The sequence below is a fragment of the Thermoascus crustaceus genome (assembly GCF_041956765.1).
Source record: "Thermoascus crustaceus strain CBS 181.67 unplaced genomic scaffold VTN00scaffold_1, whole genome shotgun sequence".
Lineage (NCBI taxonomy): Eukaryota > Fungi > Ascomycota > Eurotiomycetes > Eurotiales > Thermoascaceae > Thermoascus > Thermoascus crustaceus.
This window is the reverse complement of record NW_027192527.1, coordinates 2,164,489-2,178,347: the sequence shown is the minus strand read 5'-3', so window position 1 is coordinate 2,178,347 and position 13,859 is coordinate 2,164,489. Positions and strand designations below refer to the sequence as shown.

The 13,859-nt window shown below is 50.9% G+C and overlaps 3 protein-coding genes across 3 annotated transcripts; 1 reads left to right on the top strand and 2 right to left on the bottom strand.

Annotated features, from left to right (window-relative positions):
* Positions 1-446: 446 nt before the first annotated feature.
* On the bottom strand, positions 447-8,081 carry VTN00DRAFT_771 (uncharacterized protein; the record flags this gene model as incomplete). Its single annotated transcript, XM_069434483.1, has 1 exon — positions 447-8,081. One exon carries the CDS (start codon positions 8,079-8,081, stop codon positions 447-449), a length of 7,635 nt encoding a protein of 2,544 aa, XP_069291478.1.
* Positions 8,082-9,519: 1,438 nt separating this feature from the next.
* VTN00DRAFT_770 (uncharacterized protein) lies at positions 9,520-12,702 on the top strand (the record flags this gene model as incomplete). The annotated part of the gene is made up of 1 exon (XM_069434472.1): positions 9,520-12,702. The coding sequence occupies one exon, from the start codon at positions 9,520-9,522 to the stop codon at positions 12,700-12,702; it is 3,183 nt and encodes a 1,060-aa protein (XP_069291477.1).
* A 545-nt stretch (positions 12,703-13,247) lies between these two features.
* Positions 13,248-13,806, bottom strand: VTN00DRAFT_769 (uncharacterized protein; the record flags this gene model as incomplete). The annotated part of the gene is made up of 2 exons (XM_069434460.1): positions 13,248-13,529; positions 13,684-13,806. The coding sequence occupies 2 exons, from the start codon at positions 13,804-13,806 to the stop codon at positions 13,248-13,250; spliced, it is 405 nt and encodes a 134-aa protein (XP_069291476.1).
* Between the last annotated feature and the right edge of the window lie 53 nt (positions 13,807-13,859).

The following is a 13,859-nucleotide window of genomic DNA, read 5'->3' as shown; positions in this document are numbered from 1 at the left end:
AGTCCCATACGGAGACATGAAAAAAAGAAAGTAGAAAATGGACTTTGCAATCTCTGTTCTCTAATGACGTCAAACATGGATGGAGGACGCCACAACTCCAAGACAAACTACAGTAGGTTGTTCCTCGACATAACTCATGATTAATTGTCCGACAATTTTATACATGTAATTAAGGAAATAGTCATAAAATATGTATGTTAATAATGATGTGCAATCACAGGATATGTATCTGCATGTGGTGTACATGTGTACATTCAAACTGACATATCCCCAACGCCTCGCTAGCCCATTTCGAAGGTTGTGGTCATAATAAACAAACGGAAGACATAACAAAGGAAAGTAAGCATGAACGTGACATTAATGAACAGATTGGTATATTGGGTCGTAACGTCATTACTGTAGTAGGGATATCTGTGGAAACATGCCAGATGACCGTCGATGTAGAATCAAGGACCGTTTGGTTCAGCATTACCATCATCGCCTTCCATATCTGCAGCGCCCGGAGCCTGGCGGACATTATTGTCAATCCGCAGATATCGGTGGTCCGTATACGTCGGTTGAAATGGTTGCCAGCAGTTGGGCGCATGGAGGACATATCGGGCCATTGCCTCCCTAAAGCGACTCTTGTACTCTTTAGGACTGGTCACTGTAGGTCTGTTCTTGCCACCGCCAGCGAACCCACGGTCCTTGATCCACGACTCCAACTTCTTGTCCCAGGTGTATGTGCGAATGCAGTCGATGATACCAACAACCAGCTCTTGACGGTTCTCATCGATAGCAATCATGAGTGAATAGTCCATCACATTCTGGCGACCAAGGAAGAGGGTATCATTCCACACGCTTTGACTGAGCAACTTCTTCGAGTGCTCCCGCGCGAACAAGGGGGTCTCGTAGATGAAGTCCACCATGTTCTCATCCAGGAGCACTTCATTGCGTTCGCCTGTACTTTGTACCTTGCGATTCCTCATCGAACCCTTCAGGTCAAAGATGCGCGTCGGAACACGATCATAGAACAGGTTCTCCATCAGGAGCAGAAACCAGTTGAACTCCACTCCTGTGGCTGGGTTTTTGATGATGACCTGGTAGAAACCGAACATCTTGGCGATGGCAGACGGAAGCTCGTGGAACAGCGCCTCGGACATGATCTGGAAGTAGGCAGGCGCGAACTTCAGGAAGGCCTGGGTTTCAATCGTTGAGAGGGACTTCAGGATGAAGCGGTCGTCAAGCGTCTTCAAAAATAGAGACTTCGTCTTGCCACCCTTGGAATCCCACTTGGCGCAACGAGACAGCGACTCAACGATCCGGTCGGACACTCCGCACTTTCTACGTAGTGCATCGAACTGCTCTGCATAGAATATCTTACAAAGCATTTTCGTTTGCCCCTCTTGGAATTGGTATTTGAGATGGGTTCCGGTGGCTCGCAGCAGCGAGTGTTCGACGCGCGCCTCATCCTCCGCCTCAAGGTCACCTCCAAGTTCTGACTTGTGCTCCTCCATTTCCTCGTAATGTTTCTGAATGCTCTCCAGCTTCGTCTTGTAGTCCTCAGAGTCCAAAGCAAAGGCAATCAAAGAGCTGGGCTCATCTTCGCGGACGATAATGTCAGAGTCAGCGAAAACATGGTCAGATACCTTCAATGGATAGTCAAGCGGTGCCCATCCACTGGCAGAGCGCTCGGCCCAGAAATTGGTCAGCATTCTGACCAGTGTACCCCTTGTATCCTTTGGTAACCCTTTCAGGACCTCATCGGACTCCTCGAGCTTCAATTCTTCCGGAGACTCTGTAAGCTGAATATCCTCATCCAGACTTCTTTCTTCATCGCTATGCTCCTCTTCAGCCTCAGCCTCAGCTTCAGAGGCAATTTGACTGTTTGTGCGGGTATTGTCTTCTTGTTCTGTTGGTTCCACAGTTACTTCAGGAGCAGGCTCTTGACTGGGCGGAACCTCTGGACTTTTTCGTGAGAGCTCTGGGCTTTCGAGGCTCGGTTCGTCCGAAGGCGCAGGAGGCTCCTGTGAAATGAGATCCTCTCCTTCGCCTGACGGTTCTCGTTCCTCCACCGCTTCTCGCACATTCTTGTATACCTCGACAATTGGTTTCGAGGACTTTATAGGGTACGCACGTGAGTGCTTGCCCTTGGCAGCCTTCTGCTGCCTCTCACGTTCTTTCTCAAACTCACGGCTCAGTTGCTCGAAGTGCTTGGCTAAGTTTGACACACGCGTGTTTTGTTTTTTGCCAGGAACTGATGAGCGAGGAATGAGGGACTGTGGAGCAGCCAACCGTCCGGTTTTCAGGCTCAAGCCTAGGCGGTCCGACAACTTCTTATCGGCAAGCTTGACCTTTGACTCATACGGAGGGCTAGAGACCCCATCCGCAGTCTTGCCGGAGGCGTTACCGAAGCTGGACTTCAAAGCACTCAGAGGACCAATGTTACTATTCCTTTCTCTTTGGAGATTGATCGGTTGAGAGCTCGTGCGGAACATGGGCGGGGATCTGGCCTTTCCACCGCGCCGGAAGCCACCTTCCGCGAGCCTTGGAATGCCTGAAGGGGGAAGAACTGGCGCAGCAGGTTGACTATCGCCAGGCTGGACAACTTTCTCTACCTTCTGTGCTTTTTCAGGTTGTGCCAATGATTCCGGGGATGGAGGATTGCTAGATCTCTCCTCCGAGTCCATTGAAGGCGTTATGGGTCGCGAAGTTGGTAGGTCCCCTGCAGAAGGATTCGAGTCGGCTGCAGTAGGTTTGGACTCGGGGAGTGATTGTCCTGAGGGGGTGGATGGAACAGCCAGATCAAGATGTCGCACTTCTTCCTGTGCTGCAGTTTCTGCCTGCGGGGTCGAAGGTCCTTTATCTTCCTCTAGGTTGGCTAACTGCACCGTCGAATCGCCTTCCTGAGGCTTGGCTGAAGGTGCCGATGGCTCTTCTTCTGCCGAGTCCTTTTCTTTATTTATTTTTCCAGAATGCTCTTCAACTACTGAGACGAGCACGTCCTGGGCTTTCTCTGGAGAGAGTGTCATTCGACGCGTCAGCTTCGGCCTGTCAGTAATTGGGGTTTCTTCACCGACCCCAGGCTCTGCCGGGGTAGTCGACGGCTCCTCAGTTGAGGTGATTGATGTAATCGACGCGTCTTTGTCCAGGAATATCTTCTTCAACTGCAGTGTCGCTAACCGCCTGATATCTTTCTCGGAGGGGAAGAAGTTCTTTTCAAACTCAGCGAAAGAGGCTTCCCATTCCACGACCTTTACCTGAACAGAACGTAGTACTTCATTCAACGGTATAACTTCGTAATACCGTGAATTCATGTACTTGTCCTGAAGCTGTTTTATCAAAGCGGTATGATCCTCGTTCGCTTTCTTCATTAGTGTCTCAATTTCCCTTTTACAGTCTCCCGCCAACTCTGGCATCACACTTTCAACGTTGATGCTCTTTAGCCGCGCTTTGACGGAAGCCATAAATTTATTTAAACGGTGCTCCGTTCTAGAATAGACCTCGTTCCTGAGCCTTAGATCGTTTTCGACCTTCCAAGTGACTCGGGTCCTCGGGACAATGATCTCAAGCAGGCTGATGGGATCGTAGTGGATTCGAAGGGCAACGTCCTTGAAGCCGAAATAACGAAGGTGATCACGGTGTAGATCATGCGGACAGACCCCAGCCCGGGCATGCAGGTTCTTACTCCAGAACGAAAGTTCCAGGTACTTTCCAAATGAATATTTCCAAGTGCTGTCGGACATGGGCATCACTTGAGTCTCATTCCCACAGATCTTGCAGCTGCTCCACATCAGGATCGTATCCTGCAGGCCCCGGAGCTTGCAAGGATATGGTTGGACAAAGACGCTGATTTGAGCCTCCCCGTGGACATATTGACGATGATGTTCAAACATTCGCTTCTCGCATCCGTTTATAGTGCAGACAGCATTTGCACTAAGGCAGAGGTCCTCGACATACTGCCCAAGTGTGCAATCGGCTTCGAGTATTCTATCGCTGTCATGCTCATTGTAGAATTCCAAAGCGAATATGTCCGGCCCAGAACAGGGTATCGATGTAGTCGTACAGACCAGACTATAGAGAACGAAGATATTCTGGTGCGCATAAGGATCGAAGAGATTGGCATTTCCTGAGATATATGCTTCCCACTGTCGTTTTTGAGTCTGGTAGTTATGAAGTGCCGTGTCATACTCCGCATCATGAACTGCATGCAGGACCTCTTTAACTTTCGCCGAAGCACCATGCGGCGACTGATGCACCATTTCGGGGGTGATCAAGACAAACTTCTGAGACTTTGCTTTGTCGTCAGAAGTCTGACTCGAAGACAAATCTTGATCTCGTAGCCGTTTGAGATACGCGAGCCTGCGTTCCAGCTCTCGCGCACGCATGAGCAGGTAAGGGGGCGCAAACTTGACAAAAGGAGAAGCGGATAGTATTTTCGTCTCATGCTTCTGGACAATATCTTCGTAGAAAGTAGGCATCGGAACATCATCAGGGACGTCGGTCCCTTGCCCAGTAGCAGTGGTCGCTGAATTGTCGGAAGTGGCATTTTGAGTCTTGAGACTCGATTCAGATTGGGAAGCGGAGGCTGGTTCAGCAGCATCGTCGTTCGGCTTAATCGACTTGGAACTGTTCGACCTTTCTGTGTCTTCGACACCGCTTTTGACGCCATCGTCTGATGTGGACGGTATTTGTGCGAACTCATCCCTCATCAAGCACGTTTCCAGCTTGAGATTATACACAACGTAGATCATGAATTCTGTAATCCTCTTGACTTTCACAAGGACATCATTGCTGGCGCCGCGCAAGACGATGGTACACCCGAGTTCCTTAGGGCAGCCGGAAATGTACATGTACGTCTTTTTGCGGCCGTTGTAAACGTATGTCTTGAGGTCAAAACTGCCACACTGACCGGCGTGCGCTGGGGTAGTCACGAGCTTATCCATGGAGGTAATTATTCTCGTCTGAGTACACCTTGAAACTGCTTCCAGGACAGAAGGTTTGACATTATATGCAGTAGCGATGTTAGCTTTTTCGAGGAGCTCAAGTGCCAGACCGGACACGTTCCTCTCAACGAGCAGTAGATTAGGACGCAAGGCAGAGATTCTGCTAACGAGATTTTCGAGGAACTCGCGCTCTTGCCGGATGACCGGCTCTAGGCTCATGAAATGCTGCTGATGGCGCGCATATTCAAGAGGAAACGCAATAATCAATATGTTCGGTCGTGGAATGCTTCGAGGCATACCCTTGAGCGCGAGGTTCTTTGTAAAGACTAGACCCGACACATAAGACGTGTCTCCTGGGCGGCCACCCGGGATCTTCTTCAATTTGACATAGTGACGAATGTCCATGTCATCCCCGCGTTGTACGTTGGGGTCCACATCATCCGTTGCTTTCAGAAGGATGGGCATAAGTGCAGTTTCCCAGCTGTGGGCGTGAGGAACCGATGCGTCCTTCAAAAGTTGTCGGAGCAGTTTGCGGACGTGTTGTAGACTGGCTCTATTCAGCTCAATAGCCGGAGCTCCAGCTCCTCTCATTGACGAGCTCCTTGTCATCTTGAAACCGCCAGTAGTTGCGCCAGGAGGATGAAGCATCCCCGGAGAGGAATGTTCGTGGATGTTGAAGACATTGTCCCTTGACGTTCTGGGAGACGCTCGTTGAATACTGCTGGCAACACTCAAGTTGCGACGACGACGGGGCAGATTCACAGCCTTAGAGCTACTGATACTACCGTCATCTGCATCACGTCCCGAGTTGATGGCGCTGGCACCGCTTCGGTCACCGAACCGAGACCGACCCTTTTTGACAGCAGCAAGGAAGCCGCCGAATGTCGCCCTTTCGTTATCGCCACCGATTTTCGGCAACGTGCCGTCAGAAACGGCGGAGAACAGGTTCGGCTGTTCATCACCACTGGACGCATCGTCGGAAAGATATTGAGCCAAGTCAGGGTCAATGATACTGTCTTTATGAAAAGCTGGGAGACGCGTCCCCGGGCCTGTCTCTTCGACGTGACGTCGTTGAAATGGAGCTCTGTCGTCGTGATAGGACTTAAAACCGCGTATGTACTGCTGGCGAGAATGGTGACGTTTGTGGCCCATAGAATAGGGTCTTCCACTTAGGGACGACTTGAGTGACCTCGACGACGTGGGTCTTGTCAGCGGGCGATCTGAATCAATCTCCAGGACGGCTGAGCGGCGATTGTGACCCTCGCCGGCGCGCCTCGTAGCAGGAATCGCCATTGTAGGTGTCTTCATGACATGCTCAATGGACTGGGAAATTACCGACGATGCGTCGTCATCCTCAAGCAGTGAACGGCCACCATTGTCATTTCCATTCAGACCAGAATCAGGGACACGAGAATTGACCACAACAGGGCTAAGCTCGTTGTCTGAGAAGTCGGAAGAATCATCTTCACGAGCATTTATCATTGCCTCACAAGGCTTGCAGACGCGTATAGTGCCGTTTTGACCAAATTCAGCTCCCGATATCAGAAGTGTACATTTCGCATCAAAGATCTGACCACAAGTGCGACAATGATGTTTCCGCCGAAAAGTTGAGAACGGCTCTCCACAGTGAAAGCAGTCCTTAGCATTCTCATCCCGCATCCAGAAATCTCTGCTGAGCAGTCTGCTTCTCAGTTGCGACATGACATTATTCTGAGCTGTGACGTCGCCACCTTGCGCTGCGGCACGTTTGTATCGTGAGTCATGACTGGTGGTACGGATAAGATTCGTACTGAGCGGGGCGACGGTAGAGTAGGTCGTCGCCGTTTCTGTTGACGAGGCTCGAGACATAATGTAGCCTGGCAACCGACTCTGACTGACGCGGGGAGCCAACTTTTCGCGTGATTTATTGACAGAGGGCGTCGAGGCGTGTGAAATCGAAGTTGCAAGAGTAGTCGGGATTCGCCCTTCTTGAGCAGATGTCTCCCCGGTAGGAATTCTCGAAAGACTGTTCGTCACAGGGGTTGGTGTTGTTGACTCATTAGGGGTCAATGAATTCGAGGAGCTTGCCGCTAGGTTCTCCTGTGGTAGTGGCTGACTGTCTTGGGTACTGTCCACCTGTTTACCCTTCCACGACCCAGGAAACGAAGTGTCTGGCTCAAGGAATTCGTGACGATCACCAACTGCGTAGTTAGACCTCCTCGATTTATCATTAATAGACATCTCATTTTCGATCTGCTGGGATCGGTTAGCTTCAGAGATACCCTGTGCTTCCTTGTATGGATTATTGCCAGGCTTGGCAGTCAGAACCGGTGAATGTGACTTGCGGCTGCTGGGCCCCGTCGAACTCTGACTCAGGGACGCATTAAGCGAGTTGTCATCCCTCTCGAGACTGGATGTGTCCGCATTTTGAAACGCGTGAGAGGTCACGCTGGTGGAATTGCTTCTGGAACGATGGGAACTGTCCGTGACAGCATTCACATTGAGCTCGGTGATAGCGGGATCAGCAGTCGAGGAGCTGCCTGTGGTCTTTGCAAGAGGAGCAACAGGTGATTTCATTGCAGGAGCTGGAGATACGGAGGCCTTTGAGGATATACTAGTGGCCTTGGAGGACAGTTTAGAGGATCTGCCCGCCGGAACTTGATTCGCGCCATCGTGGTTAGATGGAAATACTCCCGAAACCGGGGACTGGAGCTTCGATCCCTGAGCAGAACTTGGATATGACAGCTGTGAATCCCCTGCCACCGGTGTTGAACCAGAAGGCGACTTCAGCGCAGACTGTTCGCCATTGGGACTCTTGACCGCATGGCTGTCTGCAGAAGCAGAATCCGACGGCTTTGCAGAACCACCTACAATATCTTTCACTCCCCCGACTGACGCTCTGAACCGACTATACAACCCACTGAGTCCTCCCTGAATCTCCCCCGTCAAGCTCTTGTTGTCTGTTACCGGAGAGGAAACGGGAGGGTTAGTGAACTCGTTGAAAACGGTCAGGGAGTCCGACTGATATGCCGCGCTGTGGATCTGATCCAGAGCTTCGTTCAGATTCTCTCGTTCAGCTTGGGTTGATAGTGATGCCCGCGAGCTGCGTCGTCCGAGGGGAAGAAAGATGGATGATGCGGAGGGGCTCGAGGTCCCTTGGGACTTCTGCGAAGCCATCTATGCGCTGCTGAGGGCGCTGAAGCGCAGAACCCAGCAGCAAAATGGAGCAAGGTTGAATGAGGCGTCGGAGCAGGTCAGGCATATAGATCGAGGTCTCTCCTGCATTGCAAGCGGGGGAGCCACCCCCAGGCTAGCGCAGGAAAGTGGCAAACATCGAGTTACTGCGTATGCCGCGGAGAAAGTGCTCGCGACGAGGTGGGAAGGTCAGAGGTCACTTCGAAGGCAGCATTCGTAAACCATCACACTTGCGACCGCCGAATTCGGGACTTGAATCCAGACGAAGATGGGGACAGGAGAAAGCGAGCAAGGAACGATGCCTGGCAGGGCGGTTTGTTCTCCTCCAGTTCGCGGCCTGGCCCGTGACAGCTGCTGCCCAATGACGTGGTGTGGCGCTGAGCGGCGCACGACTGTGGCTGCAGGGCTGTTGCTGACTCAGCTGTAAATACAGGCAGAATCTGCAGGCGGTAAACGCGCGCGTCCAGTCCGCCCGGCCAGATGCGTGAAGTATTGGATGCTCCCGCGTTGTCGTTTCCATCGACTTTGGCAATCTTTCGCGTCGACACGTCCTGCGACGAGAACGATGAGAAGGAATGATTTTCGCAGTATGATCGAATCCGACTTCATCGCTTGCGGCTGACCGTCCTGTTTCGCAGCACATCCGCTTGTGCAACCCGTACCTTCAACTTATTTTGTCCAGGAGCAATGTACAGCTCTCTCAACTCGAGCGAGATAATGCGCCTTGCTAGTCCACTGACGATCGAGCATCCAAGTCTGAAACCTCAATATGGATTCTATGGGTGATTGGATCACCCCCCTTGCCGAACGAGCACTCAAGTGTTACCTATCTAGCGGAGTTCAAGTCTCTACCACGGACTCAACAGATGTCGGTCTTCTCAATCTGGAGGATGATGGGAGCAATCTCCGCTTTAGGGACTCGATTCCGAGAAGAGCGCATATATTCAAGGTAAGATGACTTGTCCACTATATCTGCCTGACGTCTGCTGACGATGGCTTGGACGTGTAGTGGCTCGAAGAGAAATATCGAATCGAAGCTATCTTGTGCGATTCAAGCACTCGAATACGCACGATCTTCTCAAAATCTTCTGTAAAGAACGGCTCAACTGACCATTTAAGACTGAAACGGGGAACAAGGGGATATTTTGTCCAGCTCTCTGATTTTCAGATTGTCTTTGAATATAGCACGTCGGTGCCAAAGATCCATCTCTTTGTCGAGAGTTTTAGCATCGAAGAGACAACCAAACGGCCTGACTTTTCTAGAACAGTACCAATTTTAAACAAGGAGCACATATATCGACAGATAGGACAGGTGCTTAAGAACACAAGAACCCTTGACGAATTCGATGAAACGGACAGCCATCAGTCCGATGGATCCATAAAGTCTCAAGACGGCGCTTTGGATATTAACAGCAATGGCATGAGCACATCTCGCACCGGCGATTTTGAAGAGTTTGCGACCCAAGTCCCCTCGGTGCAGCACCGTGAACTTTCGAGCGCTCTTCCCAGGAGCCCGCGCAGCCGCCCAGCTCTCGGGAATGAACTTCTGGGGTACCTTGAACCCCATGCTAGACCAGCAGATGAAGCGGTCCAGCCGCAAGAGGCCCATTCTCAGGATGGCGCTCTTAATGACCATCCCGGGGCCGTTTCGATGGAGACACCGCCTGACGCTGGGCCTTCACCCGCCAACGGGAGCCTTGTTCCTGCTCCAGAATCGCACAATACAGAGACGCAGATATCATTGCGATCTCGACCGCCACAACCCTTGAGTCACTCTCTTGGGATGCGTTCTGCAAAAGGCTCACCTGTGAAGCGCTCACCTGCGAGAACCCCCCCTGCGAAAAGTTCACCTGCAAAGAGCCGGCCTGTGCAGCCCGCGCCTGCAAGGAACTCTCCTGTAAAACGCTCTCCGGTAAAGCGTTCTTCTGCGCCTGACGGCTCGGTCGCTAAGTCACCTAATACCATTGTCTCTGCTCAGCCAAGCAATGATAGCGTTGACTCTGCACCGGTCTCACTGACCAGACCAGATCAGAAACAAAATGATAATGCCATCGAACAAGTCAGTCCCACAAGAAAGTCTCCCAAATTACAGGAGGGAAGCGTTTTTTCAAAAAGAAGCAAGCAGGCCTGTCCTCGCTCTACATCGCAATTCGATCATTCAGATCCGTGGAAGGGCATGACAAGGATCCGACGAAGCGATATCAGGATCCGTGAGGACCAGTTAAAGTTGCTAGAGAGCGCTCATTGCTGGGTTCCTCCAGAGCCGGGAATGCGAATGCCTCAGTGTCATGTGCCCCCTTTGCTCTTACAGCAGTGGAACGATGCTATGTCCCGCAAGAAACGTTCCTCGGAGAAGCAACCTGAGGAAGGCTTTCCAGAGGAAACTGAACCAGCTTTTCCTGTCATGTCAAGCTCTGCAATGCACTCGGAATGTGAATCTGAATCTGAAGAGGAGCCATATCCTTGGTCCTCCAGCCCTCCGAATCGTGATCCTCAGAATCTTGTTGTGCCGGCAGATAGTAGTCCTTGGCAAAGGAACCATTTGGATAAAAGGCCAGCTGCGGAACCTGCACAACACAATGACACTTCCGCCAATGACCATTATCAGCGTCCACAAGATACCGTCCCGGAAACGGTTAGTGGAACAACGGAAGGGATAGCATTGGAAACCGACAATGGAAATGCTCTGTCAGCTAAGCAGCCGCAACCCGTTGATGCGGCAAGTGACGAGTCGGACATGGATATCTCCGTGCCTCGTCCGCTTGGTGCTGGCTCACAAGAACAACCTCCGAGCCAGGAGGAAGAAGAACCTACAAGTTCTGGACCACCTCTCCCTGGTTCGAAGACGGTGGAGAAGATCCAGGTCGTGGACACATCGGCACTGGATCTTGAACGCCTTCGCTCGAAAAGATTGGATGGAGGTAACCCAGATCGAGAAAATCCTGCATCACAGCATGATTCTCCTCGGGCTCCGAATACGTCTTCTCAGTCCAGGATTATGAATACATATGACAGTAATGGCCGTGTCCTGCGAGAAGACCAAGTCGAAAACATGCGGAGTTCCCCAGTTCGTAGCGTCGCTGAAGACAGCGAGCCCCAGAGAACAGGGAACGCCGCGACAGAAGATCATGACAATTTATTCTCGGCTGAAGAGGCTTTGGTAAATTCACAAATCCTCTCCGACTTCAATTTATACTCTCAGCAAACCTCTTTGGTGAGTTCTGGGCAGTCTATTTCGCAAGCTCCCTCTGCGATTCAGGAGCAGACTTCTCAGCGACTTGATCAAAGTCAAGAAGTGCCGGAGTCCGGCCAGAGCGACGAATCCAGGATTGATGCCAATCATGATTCTGCACCAGATTCACGCGCAGACAATCCCGCGAACGTCCCTACTGTCAGTGTCTTGAAGCGTTCAGGAGACGAGATGGAAATGGAGGAACAGCCGTCCCCAAAGCGACAGAGGCAACCCCAGAATCTCGATGCCATTACTGTCAAGAATAACCCCGAAAGCTCCTTTTCCACAATAGGGATACGCCAACAGATCTATGTAAACAATACGGACCCGCTGTCTAAGGCGCAGGCGATATACAACGATTTTCGATATAATTATCCCTGCTATCAGGGCGATTTCACACATTTCACTAAGATGTGTGCAAAACTCCAAGCACTGCGTGCTAAGGGACAGATGCAGCACTCTATCCTCTGGGACGATTTCGTTATCCGGCATCTACTGGACTATCCACACTATCTGAGGCAGTGCGTTGCTGAAGTGGAAGAGCCGCAGCAGTATGAGGATTATTTCTGCTTCAGCTTTCTTAAACCGTCTTATAAAAAGCGGACCCTGAAGCCGACAGATGTGGAAATATCAGCAGCGCTAGCTCCCACAGTTGGAACAGGCTTTTCCAGCAACCCAGCTGCTGTTCGCACTGAACCGAATATCTCCTTTACGGGCAGCTTAGTAAACAGGTTGTCCAGACTTCACACGTTCTCTCCCCCAGACGCTCCCCCAAAGGACATTGTCAACTTAGACCGCATGCCCACTTCCATATCCTCTGCCGCCGGGCAGAAGGCGGGCGATGGCCTTGTTCCTAGGAAAGGAGCAGAGGATCCTAACGAAAGCAAGGATGGGAATGTTGTCGAACCTGAACCTTCGATACACGATACAGAAGTCGAGGAGGATGACACTGAATCTGATGATCATGAGAGTGATGATGACAATGGTGAGAATATCGATGAATACCATGAAACTGCGAGCATTGAGCTTGGTGACCAAGAAGATACAACCCATCGTACCAACCAGGCAACTCCTGGAGATGACGTTGAGACAAACGTCAATAACGAGGGTGAGGACGAGAGGACGTCCGTTGTCCCTGAACCACCTGCCCCGCGAGAGCCCCTCTGGTCTGACTCCCTCAACACGCCATTTAAGATCTGGGCCAGGGCAGACCAAAATCTCTTGACCGAGCGCCGTCGTCGCGGTGGGGCGATTATGCCAACAGATGACAAAGGGGTTATTCGGCCTTCCATCTATCCACGAAAGGGATGGGAAGGCGGGATGCGTACGTTGGGGTGGAATTGGAGGTCCACTTCTAAGGACTATTCGTGATATTAACAGCAAAGTCAACTACTCGAAGTAGACTCTCGCTGCCTCGTTCCATGCGCGGGGACACTTGGACGCAGGGCGTTATTCTTGGACGGAACGGTTGCAGTGTCACTTTGTGGCTTTTTTTAATATAGAGGTACATATGGTCGACATACTTACAGTATCATTTCGGCATACATACGTGGGATATAATTTGTCTTTTGAAAAAAAAGGGGTGGTTTCTATTATACCCATATTCGTTGTTACTACTTTTTATGTTATGATCTCGGAGCATGTGTACTAAATATTCGTCTCTCACATGATACCACTAAGTTGTTGATCTTAATAAGAGTTTCCTTAAACTTGACATTCCCGGTGCCCAGTATTAATTGCATGCCCACCTCGGCGTAGTCTTGACAAGGCCGCTTTAGCTTATAGGTAGCACATCCAACACGCGCCGTTAACCATGACTCTTCAAATTTATCCATAATCGTCAGAGATTATAAGAACTAATCAGTGTGTCATGGCACCTTTTTAGTTCAACAATAATACAGCCACGGTTCTCCCTTTCAACTACCAATTGCAACCTTCCCTGGACTAGCAGTTATAGTCAACGCCGCCGCTGTGTGGTCACCATTTTCGAGATCCCTCTCAGCACCACCGTGGGTGTTTCCGTCACTACTATCAGAATATAGTCCAGGATCCATCCGCGTCGTCTCCTTCGCAATCCAACGCTGTCGGTGGAGAGTCCACATGGCCAACGATCCGAAGGTCACGAGGGTGAGCGGAATCGTTATCACCCAGTAGAGCCAGAAGGGGGTAGATGTGAAGTTGGGGAGGGCGAAGAGTGCCTAAATAATGTCACAAACTGCGGGTCAGTAGATGTCTGCCTGTTAAAATATCATACAGAGGGCTTTGTTCTCATACTTGGCGAGCTGATGAGCTATTAAAAGGTTTGTAATAGGGCTAATGACGAAATAGGTAGAAGATGAGGAGAGGACGCACAGCAATAAACGTAGCAGGGAAGAACAGCGCCGTGAGCACGGTGAGCGATTTCAGGGTCGAGCTGTCCCGCTTCGACGCCTCGGAGATCTTCTTTGACTCCATGGCCACGGAGATGTTCAGCATGTTGTCGCGTTGGGAGGGGAGGCTGTATATCTGTTTTGTTTATAATGAAGAAG